This window comes from Rhinolophus hipposideros, assembly GCF_964194185.1.
Source record: "Rhinolophus hipposideros genome assembly, chromosome: 13".
In the NCBI taxonomy this organism is placed as follows: Eukaryota; Metazoa; Chordata; class Mammalia; order Chiroptera; family Rhinolophidae; genus Rhinolophus; species Rhinolophus hipposideros.
The window spans coordinates 842182-858755 of NC_138059.1; the positions used below are offsets into that span (position 1 = coordinate 842182).

Here is a 16574-nt window from a genome sequence, read left to right on the forward strand (position 1 = left end):
AAGAGGGTTTGGCTTTTGTCCTGTGTCAGAGGCGGACTTGACGTGACTGGGACCTGAGTGAAACAGGTTAAGGGACATCCAACCCCAGGACATCCTGCCCGAGCGCTCTGGCTGAGGTCAGACGGGGCACTGGGAGGGGCAGCGGCCTCAGGGTGCGGCCCCCAAACTGCTCGGGTCTGCCAGGGAGGCTGAGCACCAGCTGTGCGTCAGGACAACCCAGCGTCAAGGCGGACGCTGCTCGCCCGCACACTCCGGCCGGCAGTGGCCCTCTGCTAGAAGGAGTGTGAGCTGTCTGCCTGGCCCGGAGCCCCTGCCCTTTGGAGCACATGGTCTGGAGGTGTGGCTGTCTCTTACTGCCACATGCTCTGCCGGGCCCCCTCCAGCTGCCTGCCACGCTGTCACTTCCACCTTCAAGGTCCACCTTGAACCCTGGGGATGTGCTGGGGCTCCCTGTCCCCTGGGCCCCACAGCTAGGGCGGGACAGATAGGGGGAGACACTCACTTTCCCCTCTTCCACTGCATAGGGCGATGGTTAAAAGGGAAGGGAAGACCCAGCCCCCGTCGTCTATAGCGACGGTCACGGGGCAAACTACCCCCATTTCATACAGGCGGTCAGGTGTCAGCACGCGATCGATGGCTCGCGCACAGTAATTATAGGAACTAGCGGCTTGTGTTGCTTGAGTGAGTTTAAGCAGAGCAGGGTCTCAATCTTTCCTCTAATAGGGCCCTGACAGTCTGCGGTGCTGGCGCTGCGTCCAGGCGACAGTGTTGTCATTTAACACCAGGTAGTGTGGGACAGCAGAGAACACGCCTGCCGTGGGACAGGCGGCTGACAGCGGTTGTTTGTCATCCCCGCGCTGCCCACGCTCCTCAGGCTGCAGTGCTGTCAGCTGATGCGGTGACGCATGGCCCTGTGGGGCTGCACTGTGATTTGATAATCAGTAAGTGTTTGTCAGAGGCCCACCCCAGGTCAGACGACCCCTGGACCCGACGACCGGGTGCTCCAAGGCTGATGACGAGCGCCTTCGAGCCGTGCGGACTCGGGTGGGAAAACCCATAGTTGGAGCCTGTCCTGTCGTGTAGGCCTGAGGGCCAGGAGCCAGGCAGGTGGAGCCCTCGTCCTCCCCAGGAGGCGCTGAGTGGCCCCTGCAGGGCCCTCAGGATGGGCCTGGGCAGTGACACCGATCAGACCCCGCCTCCCCTAGGGCCTGGGGTCCTCCCGCACCTCTGTCGGGGAGGGGGGTGTGTGTGTAAGAGAGACTGAGAGAGAGAAGGAACACGTGTCCACCATCCACTCCACGCCAGCTTCGTGCTGATGATGGTCAGTAACTTCCTGCGGCCACCTGCGTGAGGAATTCTGGCAGGGCCCTAGCCAGTCCCATGGTCCTGTGGGCGCAGAGCTGGGCGGGGCCTCCGCTGCCCCTGCGCCTTGCCTGGGCCACCACTGCAGACAAGGGCTGAGGCGTCTGATTGCAGCAGGGCTTTTCCAGCGTTTGAAGTGCTGAAAACCATCAAGCCCAGGAAAAGTGAAGTGATTTATTAGACTCATAAAAATTCATACTTCGTGATTCCAGTCATCCCACGTCTGAAGCTTGTTAGAGCAGGGTCCCTGGCAGCTCCTGCTGTGTGAGTGTGGTGGGGTGGGGCATTCGCTGCCTCCTGCGTCGCCTGCCATCGCTGCTCATTTGGAGGACTAGATGGGCCCCTGCAAGCACATGAATAACTGTTCCTGGGGCGGGGACTTTGCTATAGTTTTGTGGCTGTGTTCTCGTAGGTGGGAGCAGGAGGGCTAAGCCCTGTCGCCTGCGTGCTCCCTGCACCCTCGGGGCCTGGGCTGGGACTGGCCAGGGCTAGCTGGGCGCCAGGGCACTGCACACAGTGGGGCGCAGGGGTGGCAGCAAGTGAGCAGTGCACCTGTATGAGAGTACCGGTGGAGTCCAGCCAGAGTCCCTCATTTCAGGGGCAGGGGAAGTCTGCAGGTGTGTGTCCAGCAGTCGGCACAGGATGCGGTGGTGTGACCTCTGTGGTCTCCAGGCTGCTGGCAGTGGGAGTCGGGACCCTCTCCATCCTTCCTGAGAGACCCCCTAAGCATAGGCCCCCGTGGACCAGCACCTGCCTGGCCCAGCCTGGGCTCCATCCTACTGGGCATGGGACAGGTCGCTTTCCTGCTCTAGGCCTCAGTTTCCTATCTGTGCCCGGTCAGCTGTGCTGTGCAGTGGGCACTGTGGGTTCTGTCTAGAGGTCTGGGGGCAGCACCTGCTTCCTCGCTGGCAGCAGCAGGATCCCCACTGCGTGCCAGGGCCCCTCATGGGGCCATCAGCATCTCGCAGTATGGGGGCAGGGTGCCGACCAGCACAGACCTCCCACAGCCCCTTGCCTGCTGACGAGGGCGATGGGCAGGCTCCCCGCATCCCTCTCTTCTCAGTGTTGGTCAGTGAAGAGCAGTCAGGTCTCCTGGGAGAACCTGGGGACGCTTTCTAAGCTGCTAAGTGGGCTAGCAGAGAGGCTGGGCAGTTCCCTGAGAAGCTGAGTCCCAGCGAGGGCTGTGTCTGGGGAATGTGTGGGGGCTCAGCTCACAGGCCTGGACAGAGGGGCAGGTGGTTGTGGAGGTCTGGGAGGCGGGCCAGGAGGACACATGAGGGAAACCCTCACTGGAGGGTGGTCTGCAGACGGGGGCTCTCCTTCCCTGTCCGTGGGGCCCCTGGTCTCCAGGTTGGGAGGCCCGGACCCCATCTGGTAGGCCCTGGGCACCACTTGAGAGCACTTCTCATATGTGGATTAGATGTCCCGCTTACTGCACTAAATGTATGTGAACCACACACTGTAATTAAAAGACGGAGGCTTTTACAATCAGACTGCAGAGAATGTAACCCCAATCTGTGCCACTTTTAAACATCAGAACCTAGAGAGGAGGAAAGTGATGGGCTGTCCACAGCGAAGCTGGCATCATTACACGAGGGACAGAAAACAGATTTTAAAGCCAGAGGCCACTCAAGAGACAGAGAGGAAGCTTTCACGGCTGGGAGAGGTTCAGGCCAGCAGGGCGAGGCGGCAGGCTGAATGGTGGGGCTTTGGTAGTGGCCCGGCCGGGACGCGGCGGAGCTCTGCTCCGCTTTGAGGCTGCCCTGTCCGTTCCGTGTGGTGTGCTCTCGGGTGGGTTAGCTCACTTGTGACCGTTTCCCTGTATACTGGGGGTGCTCATACAGCTCATCTTGGGTGGAGGGAGGACAAAGTGAGGTGTGGGTAGAGCCAGCATGGGGGCTGTGTCACCTATCCACCACCAGTCTCCTGGGGACTATTAGACAAGGCTTGGAGCCCCATTACCAGGTGCCTTTCTTTGGGCTCAGACCCCCGAAGACCAGGACCCCACTCTGAGCGTCCTCAAGGAAGTGCCCCTCTGGGAGTGGCTCTGTCTAGGTGGCCTCCTAGACACCTAGCAAGCGTCTAGCCCAAGAATTGGCCATAGAGCTGGGCAGGGTGAGCCCAGGCCAGGCAGAGAGCCGTGTGATGGGTGCGGGCTGACCATCTGTTCCTTCTGGAAGGCTGGCTGCCCACTGGACTGGAGAGGCACAAATCCCAAGGGGCTGCCGCCTGTGAGCTGAGCACAGACTCCTGCCCTTTTTCTTGGGACCGGAGCCCAGCCTGCCCCCACAACAGAGTGGCACCCTGCCTGGGGGGGCCCTGCCTGTGCCCCTGACACCTGCATGGGGGAGCAGGCCGAGTACCCTGGGCGCAACGGGAGTGTGGTGGCTTCCTGGGGTTGAGCAACCACTTCTGTGAGTGCCTTGCCCGCCGCCTGGGGGCCAGGGAGGGAGAGGGATAGTCCAGCCCAAGTGGAGAGATGGCCAGGTTTACCCTCAGCCTCTAGGTAGGACCCTGCTGCCCACCCCAAGCCAAGGGGGCAGGTGGGGTAGCCGCACAGCCCTACAGAAGCGGGCTGTTGGCAGCTTCCACACAGTCCCACGGCTGGGCCCCATTCCACCGGTCACCCCCAGCAGCACGGATGGGGCGGCATCTTGGGTCCCCAGCCCTGCATCTGCAGTCGTGTCCAGCCCGGCTGAGCGTAGAACCGAAGGACCTGAGGATGGAGGTGGTGAGGTGCCAGCGTGAAAGTCCCAGTGGGTCCTGGGGGGCTGGCAGGAAGGCCATCGGAGCGGGAAGTGCCCGCACATGCGTGCCTGTGCCTGGAGGCTCCCGTGCAGAGTTGCCGGGGTGTCCCAGGGGCAGCGCGGGGACCCTAGGCCAGCCTCTGCTTGGCAGCTGCTGCCGTAGAGATTGGGGAAGGACAGGCCTGAGCCTGGGCGGGGAGGTGGGTGGGGACCCAGGGAGAGGGCTCCTGGGGATCCCCTCTGTAGCACCAGAGCCCACACCCCCCAACACCTCCTTCCTGGCTGCTTCCTGCAAATGGCACTTGTCCCTGGAGCCTGTCCTAGTGACCGCTGGGGTGTGCCCGCCCTTCCTCAGAGTCCAAGGGTCCTTTTCACCCCCAAATGGCCCTGGCTTCCCTGTCTCCAGGACCGTAGGGGTCACCGAGGGGACAGCTTAGATGGGGCCAACTTTCAGAAATGCCGGGCAGTGTCCAGAGAGTGGGGGCACTGCTGGTTGTGCCGAGAGGAGCAGGTGTGCGGGCTCCTGCTGGCAAAGCCTCCTGCCCCAGGAGCAGCGCCTTGCCTGCTGGCCTCCTCGGAGACTGTCCTGTTGACGCGGCATTGTTCCGTCTCCAGGAGTGGCCCTGCGGTCCCGCCACGTCAGCCTCTGCACACATCTTGGATGTGCGGCAGGGGTTCTTGCAGATGGAAGAGCAGCAGCAGCCTGAAGACCTCAGGTGTGCCTGCTGTTCTGTTTCCGTTTCTGTGGCCCTTTTTCCAAGAGCAACTCAGCCACCGTTGGGGAGAGGCTGCCTGCCAGAGCCCCGCTCAGCCGAGGTCCCCGCACGTGGCTCCAGAGTGCAGCCCCGCTGCAGCCAGGGGGAGAGAGAGCTGCCCGGCAGCCCCTTACCCGCCCTGCCCTGGGCAGCCACAGCCCCGCCTCAGGTGGGAAGGTGAGGCCCTGGAGGTGCGTCCTGGGCTCAGCCCCTCCTACTGGCACTCTGGGGACCCTTCCCCAGCTCAGGCTCTGTGGGCCCCTTGCTCCCCACCCACTGTCCAGACCCACCGTCTTGCCTGACCCGGCCTGTCCCTGTCCCCGCGGTGGAGTCTGACTGGGATGAGGTGAGACCTGAGCCTTGGGTGTAACCTTAGGCGGGGCCCCTCGAGGCCAGAGGCAGCGTGGGGCGGGCTCTCCCTGGGCTCCCAGCAGCCCCTGACCCACCTCTCCCTTCTGCCAGCTGCTTAGCGCTCTCCCTGCTGCTTATTGTCCTGAGACCTGGGCCCTTGCTGTCTGGACCCCACCCAGGTCCCTCCTGCTCTCTCTACGCCCTCAGTGTCACTGCTGGGGACACTGCCCCTGAACCCGGCCCACTGTGTGCGCCCCACGACACCACTGAGCGCCTGCGTGTAGTCACCGCTGATCAGGCAGTGATCTGGACGCCTGCTCTCCTGGAGAGCCAGTCCCGTCAGGGCCTGCCTCCCGGGGCCGAGGAAGAGGCCTTGCAAGGAGTCCCCGCTGCTTGCCCGCGGCCCTGGTCACCAGCCGGTGCTCCGCTGTCCCCACGCCCAGCTGGGAGGATGGGCCAGGCAGCTGTGCCTTCAGGTGTTGCTTTACCTGCAGCGCCCCCGCCGTGTCTCCTCCCGCCTGGTCCTTAGAGCCTCAGAAAAAGGTTTCGGGACAGAGGTGGGGAGCCCAGTTGTGGGCTGTCCAGATGTTGTCTTCTGGCCTCCGCAGCTTGTTGCGCTGCTGGCTTGGTTCTGGAGGCCCCGTGTCCCGTGTGTGGCCCGTTGACGGGTAAAGCCCAGAGGCTGGTGGATGGGAAGCTGTGGGGTAGGGTCAGGGCTCACCCTGGTGGTGGGCCTTCTGCTGTCTGTCCCCTCCCTTCTTGCCAGGCCTATCCTGCTTCTGTCCACATGTAGGGAGTTGGACAGAGAGCTGGACAGCCACCGGGGACACAACCTCGGCCCCGGGCTCGGCTCGTGGGGCTGGTTTTGAGAGCAGCTTTCTCTCTCCTGGTCGGCAGCCTCAGGCGGTTCTTTGCACAGATGAGCAGTTCTGGTTTCATCTTCTCACTCATTAAACAATTGTGAAATTAGTAACTCATTTTCCTCCTAGTTATTTCCCTTTGAAGTTCCATAAAAATCTGAACTCCCTGTCAACTCTCGCTGCACAATAAAACAGAGCGAGAGGCGTGACCTCTGTCTGATGGGCTGTGCCATCTGTGGTAGCTCAGCAGAGGGGGGCTGGGAAGGGCGAAGTCCCCTGCTTCTTTGCCACAGCCAAATGTGCTGGGGACGTGGCCACCCCATGTTGTCCAGACCCCGAGAGGCTGGTGAAGTCCCTGCTGTCACAGCTGGGGCACAGAGGGGCAGTGCGTGCTCCGGCCCAGCCAGACCTCCCGGTTCTGCCACCTGATGGCTGGTCTCCAGTAGGGCTCCCTCACCCCACCCACGGCCCGCGAGTGAGCAGGACACAGAGGCCATGGCCTGCACTGTGTGCAGGAGCGCGGCCCTGCTGATGGATGGGCTCATATCCCATTCAAATATGATGCCAGCAGTTTTTTTGTAGTTTGTCTTCCATTGCGGTAGTAAAGTTTTTAATTAGGAAAGCTAATGAGATCGATTAGTCATTAGGAGTGACCTCTGCACGGCAGGGCGGAGAGGCCTGTGTGTGCGGGCCTGATAACACGGTGCCGGGCATCGCTGCCATAAAGGCGCCAAGGGTTTGATTTGAGTGAAATGTGCCACAGGGAATTCATCATGCGGAGAAAAAAATTACAACCCTGGGAGTCTGTAATGAAGGGAATTAAACCAACATCCTATCTAAATAACATGATTATCTACACAAACCCTCAGCCAGCCAGGAGGAATGGAAGAGAGCCTGCCTGGCAGACTGCTGCTGGGCCGCCCTCCCAGCGGGCAGGGTCTGGAGGGGAGAGGGGAGCGGGAGGAGGGGACGGGGAGAGGGCTTCAGGCCTGGCTGCCCACAGGTCTGCGCACACACCCTCCAGGGCAGGCCCGGGGGGACCTGCCTCCTTCCCAACTTTCTGCCCCTCGTGCACCACAGCACGGTCTTAGGAGCCGTCACTGCTGCTCGAGCTGTCTGTCCGTCCACCCTGCTGAGCTCTCTGTGCCGTCCGCACTGGTGCCCTGATGGTTCTCTCCAGGGTCACTGCCACAGTACTTTTGCCCATGTCCGAGCTGCCCATTGGGGAAAAGTGGGGACTGGAGGTGGTTTGCAGGGCCGCCCTGAGGGGGTCACAGCCACACTGTGGGTTAGGGCATGAGCTGGGGTGCCCTCCCTCTGCCTCTCAGGCCACCGAAGTGGCCGGCATATAACAGGTAACAATGTGGGACAAGTGACAAGAGGCCAGTCTTATTACTTTGTGTTCTTTTAGAAGTGGTAATTGGGCACTAACAGGTGAAATGCAGTAAGTTAATAAACATTGACTTCACAGTAGGCCTGCATTGCACAGGAATGCGTGTAAACACTAATGTCCGCTTACGAGGGCCAGGCCCAGAGGTGCTCGCCCAGCCTGGGTACTGTGTGCCTGCAGGAGCTTTCTAGAATGCAGAGTCCAGTTCTGTGGCCACTGCGGGCTGGGGGCTTCCTGGAGGAGGTGGCATCTGCCGGGCCTAGTTGCAGGCTCCCTGTGCTCAGAATGTAGGTGACGAGGAAACCGGCCCCCGCTGGGCTCAGCCCTCCTTCCCACTCTGCACAGAGTGGCTCCGAGCGGGAGCCGGGCTGCACAGCCTGCACCGTGGGCTCCTGGGAGCCCATCCTATCCCAGAGCGGCAGGCGGTGGCCACCGTGGGAGGCCTGGGAGGAGGCTCACCCAGGTCGGAGTGGGGCAGCAAGGGCCACGGACAGGTGGGCTGGCCCCACGCACGGCCCATGGAGCAGGGAGCCTGGCAGGAGCTGAAAGGAGCTCCTGTTGGAACAGGGTGTTAGCGATTTTTGTTGGTGTCTCCTTGCTTGTAAGGACTCAAAAATTCAATTGAACGAACATTATTTATTGACCCCACTGTGTGTTTGGCTCTGCCCTACATCGGAAGTGTGTGTGTGTTATGGGGTGCCCAGAGCTGGAGATCCACTTCTCACTTTGGTCACTCACAGCAAGAGCTGGCACCCAGGCAATGCCTTTGGTTTTGCTGAACTTCCCTCTGCTCCCCACTTGCCCTGAGCTGCTGCCCTTGGAGGGGAAGAGGGAGGGAGAGAGGCATGGCAGGAAGCATAGAGTCTCTGCCTTCAGTCCCTGGACCACAGGTGTCCCCCGCTCCCAGCACTTTCTGGGCCACATGGCCGGTGAGGGCACATCTGTGGGGGTAGGTGTACCGTGGGGTACACGGTGTGGGGTCCCAGCTGTGGGCTTAGGGCTCGGAAAGCTGATCTGTAGTAATAATTACTGTCTGGACCAGTAACCGCTCTGGGGGCTGCTAAGAGGGAAGCTCCCGGTCTGAGTCAGACGTCCGCGGCTGCTGGGAGCGTGTCTCCTTGAGGCCTAGGGCAGCAGGTTACAGGTCTCAGAGCGCTGGTCTGGGCCTCGGGAGTGGGTGGCCGGTCACATCCAGGGCTGGCACCGGGCAGCAGGAGTGTGGGACCTGTGAGTCTGGTATCACTGTGCTCCTGTCCTGCTTCCCCTCGTGGGCCATCCGGACCCCAGGTGGCCTTCAGCTGCTGGTCAGCCAGCTCTGGCCCAGGGGTCCGCCTATCTCTTGCTGACCTCTGGCGGTGAGATGACGTGTGTGCTTTCCTGGAGGCCTCACCTGACACACATGCCCCCGGTCTCGGCCATCTTGTCCCCACTGACTGCACTGCCCTGTGTGGGTGGGCCTGGGTGGGAACCCCGAGAAGGTGCCTGGTGCTGGGGTCCCGCCAGCAGCCCCCTTCCAAGCAAAGCCCTGGGCATTGTGCAGGTAGGTCTGAGGGCCGCAAGGAGGAGCCCCAGGCAGCCTGGCTCCACAGGGCAGCTGGGTCCTCGGGGAGGCCGCGCGCCTGCCTCTTGCTGCATTAGCTTTAATTATCTGGGCGGTTAGAGCTGGAGATTAGGAAAGTCGGGCAATTTGATGCGTTCCTCGAAGCCATGGAGAGATTGCCAGCTGTCAAGTGGAAGGGAGCACGGGCAAAACAGGTCCCTGTGAGTTGCATGACACATTCAGCAAGAAGGGAAGCCGTACATTGAAGTCCATCACCCTACAGTCAGAAATGACTCAGTCCATAAATCCAGGAGGGCACTCGAGAGGGTACCCAGAGAGGGGGTAAGCGTTCGCACCCCAACCTCCTGGACCTGCCCACAGGAGCCCCGGGGTCGGGCCTGCGCCCAGCTTTCCTGCAGCGGGGGGCTGTCAGGCCCTCCGGCACGTGTGTGGGGTGGGGCTGGGCCAACCCGCACTGACTGAATGCCTGTGTCTTCTCTGCAGCGTCCAACACGCCCAGCCTGCGGGCCCCTGCCAGCAGCAGAGTGATCAAGACGCGTTACCGCATCGTTAAGAAGGCTGCCGCCGTGCCGCCTCCCAGCGCCCTGCCCTTCCCCGCGCCCCTGCCCTGCTGGCGGGCACGGCGCCTCTCCCTGTGCAGGTAGGAGTCCCGGCTGCCCTAGGCCTGGGCGGGGACCGAGCTCACCAGCCAAGTGCTGCCCGGGGGGTGGCCCCAGATGCCCGGCCAGCCTGTGTGCTGCACACGCAGACGCACGTGGAGCCCTGTTAGCTGGTGGTGGGCGGCCGCAGGAGCAGACACACCATGGGCTCTGGGGAACTTGTGGTCAGAGAGGTTGGGCCCTGAGCAGCCCCCTTTGGAAATCTGTGCGCCCATCTCGCCACCTGTCTGACTGCTGGGGGCGAGAAGCAAGGCTGCAGCCTGCCCCATGCCGACCTCGCATGAGCTGCTCTGGCTGAACACGTGCAGAGTGGGGTGGTTCCTCCTTCTGTTCTGGGTGCCCAGAAGCCAGGGAGGCAGTGTCAAGGGTGGGTGTTGGGGGCCCATCTCGGGACGCCGCTCAGCCTCGGGGCTTCAGGAGGCCATGAATGGGTGCATGGCCCCTTCCTTTGCAGAGGCTGGAAGGGGTGACAGACTGGTGGATGGGTGGGAATCGGGCAGTGGTTGACCCCTCCCTCTGTCTTCCGTTTACCCTCGGAGCCTGCCTCCTGGGGAAACAGTGTGGAAGCCCCTTGGTGCAGTGTGGGCTTCCACTGGGTGCAGTGGGCATGCCAGGGCACATGGCCTCGGGCCAGAGGCTGTGGGGCAGCGGCCGTGGTGCCTGAGGGGCTGGACCTCAGGGCAGAGCAGCTATCGTCCCCGGCAGGGGCTGTCCTGCCAGACCCCCGCAGGCTCTGCCAGCCTCTGGACAGTGACTGCCCAGCCGTGGGGCTGTTGGGAGAGGAGGGGCAGCCCGCTGGCCCACGGCAGACGTGCTGGGTGGTCAGCCTGCCCAGGTGGTCAGAGGTTCCCACTGTCCTCCCCTACCGCTGGGCCACAGTAAATGTGGCCCTGCCACCTACTTTTCTGGAGGCAGTAGCTGGAAGTATATTTTAAATTAATTTTACTGCACTTTTTGTAAGATTTTTGTTTTAAATAGATTTATAAGCATCTTGGGGGCTATTTCTACAAATTTATGAAGATAATTTTCACTCTCTTGATAAGGGTAAATTTACACCTGCTATTTCCATATTAATCCACGCTGCTAAGTGGGCCTAATTCTCTTCTGTTCTCCTATCTGGTGAGCGTGGCCTTTCCTAATGCAATTTCCCCCTCACTAAATCATTGTGATCGGGAGTCAGGATTGAGCTAAATTAACTTAAATTAATTTACTTAATAAGAGCCCCGATTGTGGTGAATGAGGCTGATTTATTGATTCCTGCCTCCCCTCCTGCAGTCGGCATCCTGGCCCCACATCCATGTGACACCCTGGCCAGTCCCCGCCTGTCCTGGGAGTGCGGCTGGGCCAGCAGGCGTCTCCTCCTGGCCTCTGAGCACCAGGGAGGCAGCGGGTCTGGGGCCAGCTGAGTCAGTGCGGAGTGTGCTGGGCCCTGATGGGGTCACTGAGTGGAAGGGGTGCCAGGTCTGGCGGGGCGAGGGTCCTGCAGGAGGGAGGTGGGCAGGGGTGCCCCTGAGGCGGCCGCTGAGCTTCAGGCTCATTAAGTGGACAGAACTTCGTCACCAGGAGCAGGTGGGGGCTGAGAGAGCACCTGTGTGCCCTGTGGGCAGGCGTGCGAGGTCCTGCCTCGGGTCAGGAGGTTGGGGCAGGTGTTGGGGGAGGCCCTGCTGCCCCCAAGCTCCCTGTTCCAGCGGTGGTGGTTCCCGGACAGCCACCTTGCAGGGGTTCTGTGGCTGTCTGGATGCTCTGGGCCGTGCTGAGTACCCAAGGCCCAAGTCCCGCAGCCCTGGCTTGTGCACTCAGGTGTCCCTGTGTGAGGAGGCATGCTGTGCCCACCCCCAGGATGGCCTGCAGTCACTAGGGGTGCGTGTGGGGGCCGTGCTTAGTGGGACCTCCCTCCCTGACTGACCCCCAGGCCTATCTGACCTGTCGCTAGGCACCCAGGACACACCCTGAGCACAGAGCCCTGGATCCTTGGGGGGCCTGACCTCTGACCTTGGGCCTGTGGGGTGCTGAGGCCTGAATGGCTCAGGAGGCGCTGGAAAACGTGGCTGCCAGAGGACTAGGCTTCCTCTGCCCAAGGTCACCTGTGCCCTGGCTGGGCTGCCTCCTCAGCAGAGTGGCTGCCTGCCAGTTGCCCGGCGCTGCTGTCAGGAGTACATGCCTGGCTCCGCTTGTTGACGCAGCACAAAGGGCCCGTCTCCGGGCCGGCGGCCAGTCTGGAGCCCACCCACCTGCCTCCTTCAGCTCCATCAGAGCTGGCGCTGCCTACATGTGGTCAGCAGGCCCCAGGCCGCTGGCTTTGGCCCTGGCCTTGACCTCTGCCTGTGCAGCTGCGGGTTCCTCAGCCCTCCCCCGGCAAAAAGAGGAGCTGGACTGGTGGCAGGACCCAGGCCAGTGGGGGCCAAATGGCTGCCGCTGTGAGCAGAACGCAGGGCTGTCCCACCTGGCAGCCGGCCTGAGCCTGCGGACTGAGGGTTCTCCATGGGACTCCTGTGTGTGTCTGCCTTGGAGGGAGGAGGCCCCAGCAGTACTGGGCATCTCCGTGGGCAGCCGGGGGCTAGCAGACATGGGCAGGTGAGGCAGGCAGCCAGTGGGTGAAACGGCCAGCCCTGTACCCCATTCTCCTGCAGACACTCGCTGGGAGTGAGTGTGGTCACTGCAGAGGGGCAGCGCCATCCTGGGGCACACAGGGAGCCCTGGAGAGTGGTATATGCGCCTGACAGCTGGCGGCCTTCGCGAGCCACTGCCCTCCTGCGGAGGAATGACCCCACCCCCTCAGCCATGATTCTGACCCATCACCACACCTGATTCTGCACCACGGGGGGCCTGGTATTAGAAAGACTGGAGAGGTGGCAGAGTTGCCAGCCCTGTCCCGAGTGGGTAGGGACTGGGGCCCCACCCCTGCTCACCCCATGTCAGGGTCCCTCACCCCCCCACCCCATCACCTCTGAACACTCTGACCTGCCTTTTCGCCCTCCCCCCAGCTGGTCCCCACTCAGCTCAGCACTGGGTTGGGGTTCTCCTCTGCCCGTTCCTGTCTCCAGCCCTGGCGTCTGGGAAGAAGACAGAGGGTGCAGTATCCTTGGCCTGTTGCCGGCTCTAGAACCCCATGTGCAGCGCCACGGCCTGAGACGTGTGGCCCTGTGGCCTGTGATCCCGGGTCCGTCAGCGTCCCTGGGGTGCCAGGTGCACTCCTGCCTTGTGAGGTGGCTTCGCTGTTTGTCTCCTGACTTAGAACCCTCCTCTCAGTGCTGGTCATTTGGGTGCAACATGTGGGAATGTGGGGACGTGACAGCCTACTTTCTAGGCGACCCGGGCACCCCCTCCCCACATAAGCTTGTCTGGGCTTGATGTGGAGGGAGGCGCCGCGCTCCTGTGGTGAGGCCCTGACTCCAGAAATATCCCGGAAGACAGTCACCAGGAAGTAGGTCAGCCCATCAGATCTGCCAGCTGGTCAGGGCTGGAGGTGCAGCAGACGGAGGTGGGAAGCCGCTGGGCAGCAGCTCCTGGGCTCTGTGGGCCCTGCTAGGCACAGCCTCTGGGGATGGGCAGATGAGGTAGCTGCTGCCCTGGCCAGGTGAGTGCGTCTGGCGGCCTGGGCAGGAGGCACCGAGGGTGGGGGCACAAGGGGCCCTTCCCGGGAAGGATTCTGGCCTGCAGGGGCAGCGGCTGATGGCCCCAGAGGCTGTGGGTGGGCTTGGGTCCAGGGCCCCAGGAGGCCCGGCTGGGCCCTGAGGACTCCAGGCCACTGCTGCCCAGACCCGGCCCGGGCTCCCTGGGGCAGCAGAGGGCACCCCAGGGCTGAGGCTCATGGTGAGTGAGGATTTAATTTTTTTGTTACGAGATTTGTGGATTTGCCTGCATCCTCACCAGCTTCCAGCAAGTTCATTAATCTGAACTGAAGCTGAAGTGTGACTTATATCCCTAAACTGCCTGTCACTTTTTTCTCTTTCGAAATTCACTTGACATGAAAGTCGAAATGAACAGAAGCCGCTGTGCTTAAGCAGCTGCGTCTGGAGGCTGCTCGGTCCGACTACGAATGGAGCTGTCACGGGGCTGCTGCTCGCCGGGCCGCCTCACTTGATCTTATTTCACTTGTGTGTGCGGTAGCTCTTAAGTCATCTCTGGAAGGTTTGACGACGTTTGGGCTGCGGTGCTCAAGGCTCTGAAACCCTTCTGCAAAGTGACGTCTCATTAAAGAGGAATTCAGCCCGAGGATGGGTGGCCACGTCCCGTGCTCCCCCCTCCCCCCCATCTCCCTAATGAGCAGGCACCATGCAGCCTCCCGGGCCAGCTCAGGCCCTGCTCTGCCTCCTGCCTGCCTCTGGTTCCCCGAGTCCGGCCCTTCAGCGACCCCTTTATTTCTCACAGGCTGGCAGCCTGCCACAGGGCGCACAGCACCGCCTTCTCGCTGTGTCCCTTCCTGTAAGGACACTAATCCTTCATGGGACGCCACCGTACGTCACCTAAACCTGATCACTTCCCAGAGGCCCCCCTCCAAATGCTATCACATCGGGCGGGTTAGGGCTGCAACACAGGAATTTGGGGGACACAATTCAGTCCACAGGACAGAGTGTCCTGCTTATCCCCAGATCTGCCCTGGAGGCTGTGGCAGTTAGAGGAGCTCAGGGAGTCACGCTGTGCTCCCTTTCTGCCCTCTCCATCGAGGCCACACCCCGCTGGCCCTGCAGTCTCTGCTGAGGCCCTGGCCTGGTGGTGTGCACAGAGGCCCCTCCCAGCCAGGCCTGTTACGGGCAGTAGGGTGCCCAGTGCTGCGTGGTGGGGCGCCCCCTGCAGATAGCTGGGCAGAGCCGTCTGTGCCAGGCAGAGCTCTGCCCACAGCCTGCCCCCTGGTGGGGCAGTGGTCAGGAAGCAGATACTTTGGTGGCGTGGTGAGTGCTGGGAAGCGCTGAGACCCACCCGGGGTGGATGGAGCCAAGGGGGAATTCAGAGAAGGCCCCTGTGGGCGTGGGGCTTACAAGGTCAGCGTGGACTTTTCTCGTGCGCCTGGGCAAGGAGCTCAGGATGTCCACTCACAGGGCAGAGGCCACCTGAAGGACGATACGGTGGGCGCTAGGCCCTGCTGCTGCACCAGCAGGGTTGTGGGGGGACGTCAGGATGGCGGTTCCCCTCCCTGGGAAAGTGGCAGGCACAGCGTCCTCCTAGGCTGTGACCTGTGTGCAGCTCCAGGGCACATGCGGCGGCCAGCCTTGACCTTGACCTGTCCGGCATGTTCCGGGAGTGACCCCAGCCTCCCACCTTCCCTCGGGCCTGGAGAGCGACCCACTGCACTGGGCTCTGTTCATCCCCGAGGGGCGGACGGCCCAGTCCCTGTCCCCAGCTGCCCCTGTGAGCAGGGTGCCAGGCCAGTGCAGCTCTGCTGCCCGTGAAGCGCTGGAGTGATTGTGGCAGACGGGGCGGCAGGGTTGAAGGAGTGTCCATTTCAAGCCAGGAGAGCTGTTCCGGGGCGTTCATGCGGTCCCCCACCTCAGACCCAGCTTCTCTGTCCGCAGTGGCCAAGGGGCGGCCTGGCCTGCGTGCATGTGGGGTTCTGCCCACCTGGTGTGCTGGGGAAGGGAGTGAGCTTGTCATGAGTGGGCGTAGGCCGGGAGGGGAGCCTCAGGTGCTGTGTGCTGCCCTCTGCCTGCTCTCTGCCCCCAGGACCGTGGGTGTGCCTGCATATGATTGCCTGGGCTCTATGCCCGCGAACCCGGGAATGGGCTGCCTGGGGGCCCCGGGGAGGGGCTGCTGCTCAGCCTTCTGCCTGACAGCCACTGGAAAAACCAGACCAGGGCCCCTCTGTAGCCAGGGAGGATGAGGTGGGGTGTCACCATCCACCCTTGAGGTGACCTGGGCCGTGCCAGCTCTTCCTAGCCTTGTTTCCTCACCTCGGTGTCAGTAGGGAAGGGGAGGTGAGCCGCCCACATGGTGTGGGCCTTGCAGTGGAGCCCGTTGATTCCCAGGCCGGGGGCACCGCTCAGTGCCCAGTGCTCCGGGAGCCGGCCCTGCCCTGGCGGAGGGAGTCCCTGGCAGAGCAGGTAGGGGCCTGCCAGCCAGATGAGTGGCTTTAGCAACTGCCACCTGCCACTGGGGTGGTATGGGAGGGCACTGGTCTACTCTCCCCAGGTGCCTATGGAGGGCCTTCCTTTTGTCCAGCCCCTGCCTCCCTGGAAGCTACGGCCGGGGGGTGGACAGATCCCGAGCAGGCAACTGCAGAACTGTCCCTGGGCGGCATGTGGTCAGTGGGAGCTAGCCAGGCACAGAGGGCTCCCCTGGCAGAGGAAGCGGCGTGCAGGCTCAGAGGAGACCCCAAGAAGCCTGGCCAGGAGGCAGAGTAGGTTCAAGTGCAGCGGCTTGCACAGGCCTCAGGCCTCGGGTAGTGAGCCGGGGCCCACGGAGGGAACCCACTGAGCCTCCTAGGCTTGGCAGTGCCGGTCAGTGAATGAACGACCTGGTCCAGCCCGTGCTCTGCGGGCACTCAGCCACCCAGGGCCCTGCAGATGGGCACAGCCGGGCTGCGGCCTACCCATGGCAGAACTGCTCTGTGGCTTGTGACCTGAGTAGACAAGAAGCTGCCCCCACCCCGTTCTGTCTCAGCACGTTGAGGGGGCAGCAGCCTGTTGCTGCTGACCACCCCTCACAACCCCGGGAAGAGCTGGCCGGATGGAACAGGGCAGGTGTGTGAAGGAGGGTCGGGCAGGCCTGAGCCAGGGGCGGGGGGCAGAAGGACAGTCACCCTGGGGCTCCGGGCTCACTCCCGGTCTCTCTCCTAAGTAGTTTCTTGCATTTAACATTTTTGGGTGGCTTTGATATACTTCTGCACTTTCAGAAAAGTTGCCAAAGCAGCACACTGAGCTGCTCTGTACTGTTCACCTAGGTGACCAACGGG

The 16574-nt window shown here is 62.4% G+C and overlaps 1 protein-coding gene across 1 annotated transcript in view; it reads left to right on the forward strand.

Annotated features, from left to right (window-relative positions):
• Positions 1-16574, forward strand: part of ZC3H3 (zinc finger CCCH-type containing 3) — a 65711-nt gene that overhangs the window by 16248 nt on the left and 32889 nt on the right. Inside the window, exon 4 of the mRNA XM_081070202.1 lies at positions 9510-9666. Coding sequence (XP_080926328.1) covers positions 9510-9666 — 157 coding nt within the window. The remainder of the gene's footprint in view (positions 1-9509; positions 9667-16574) is intronic.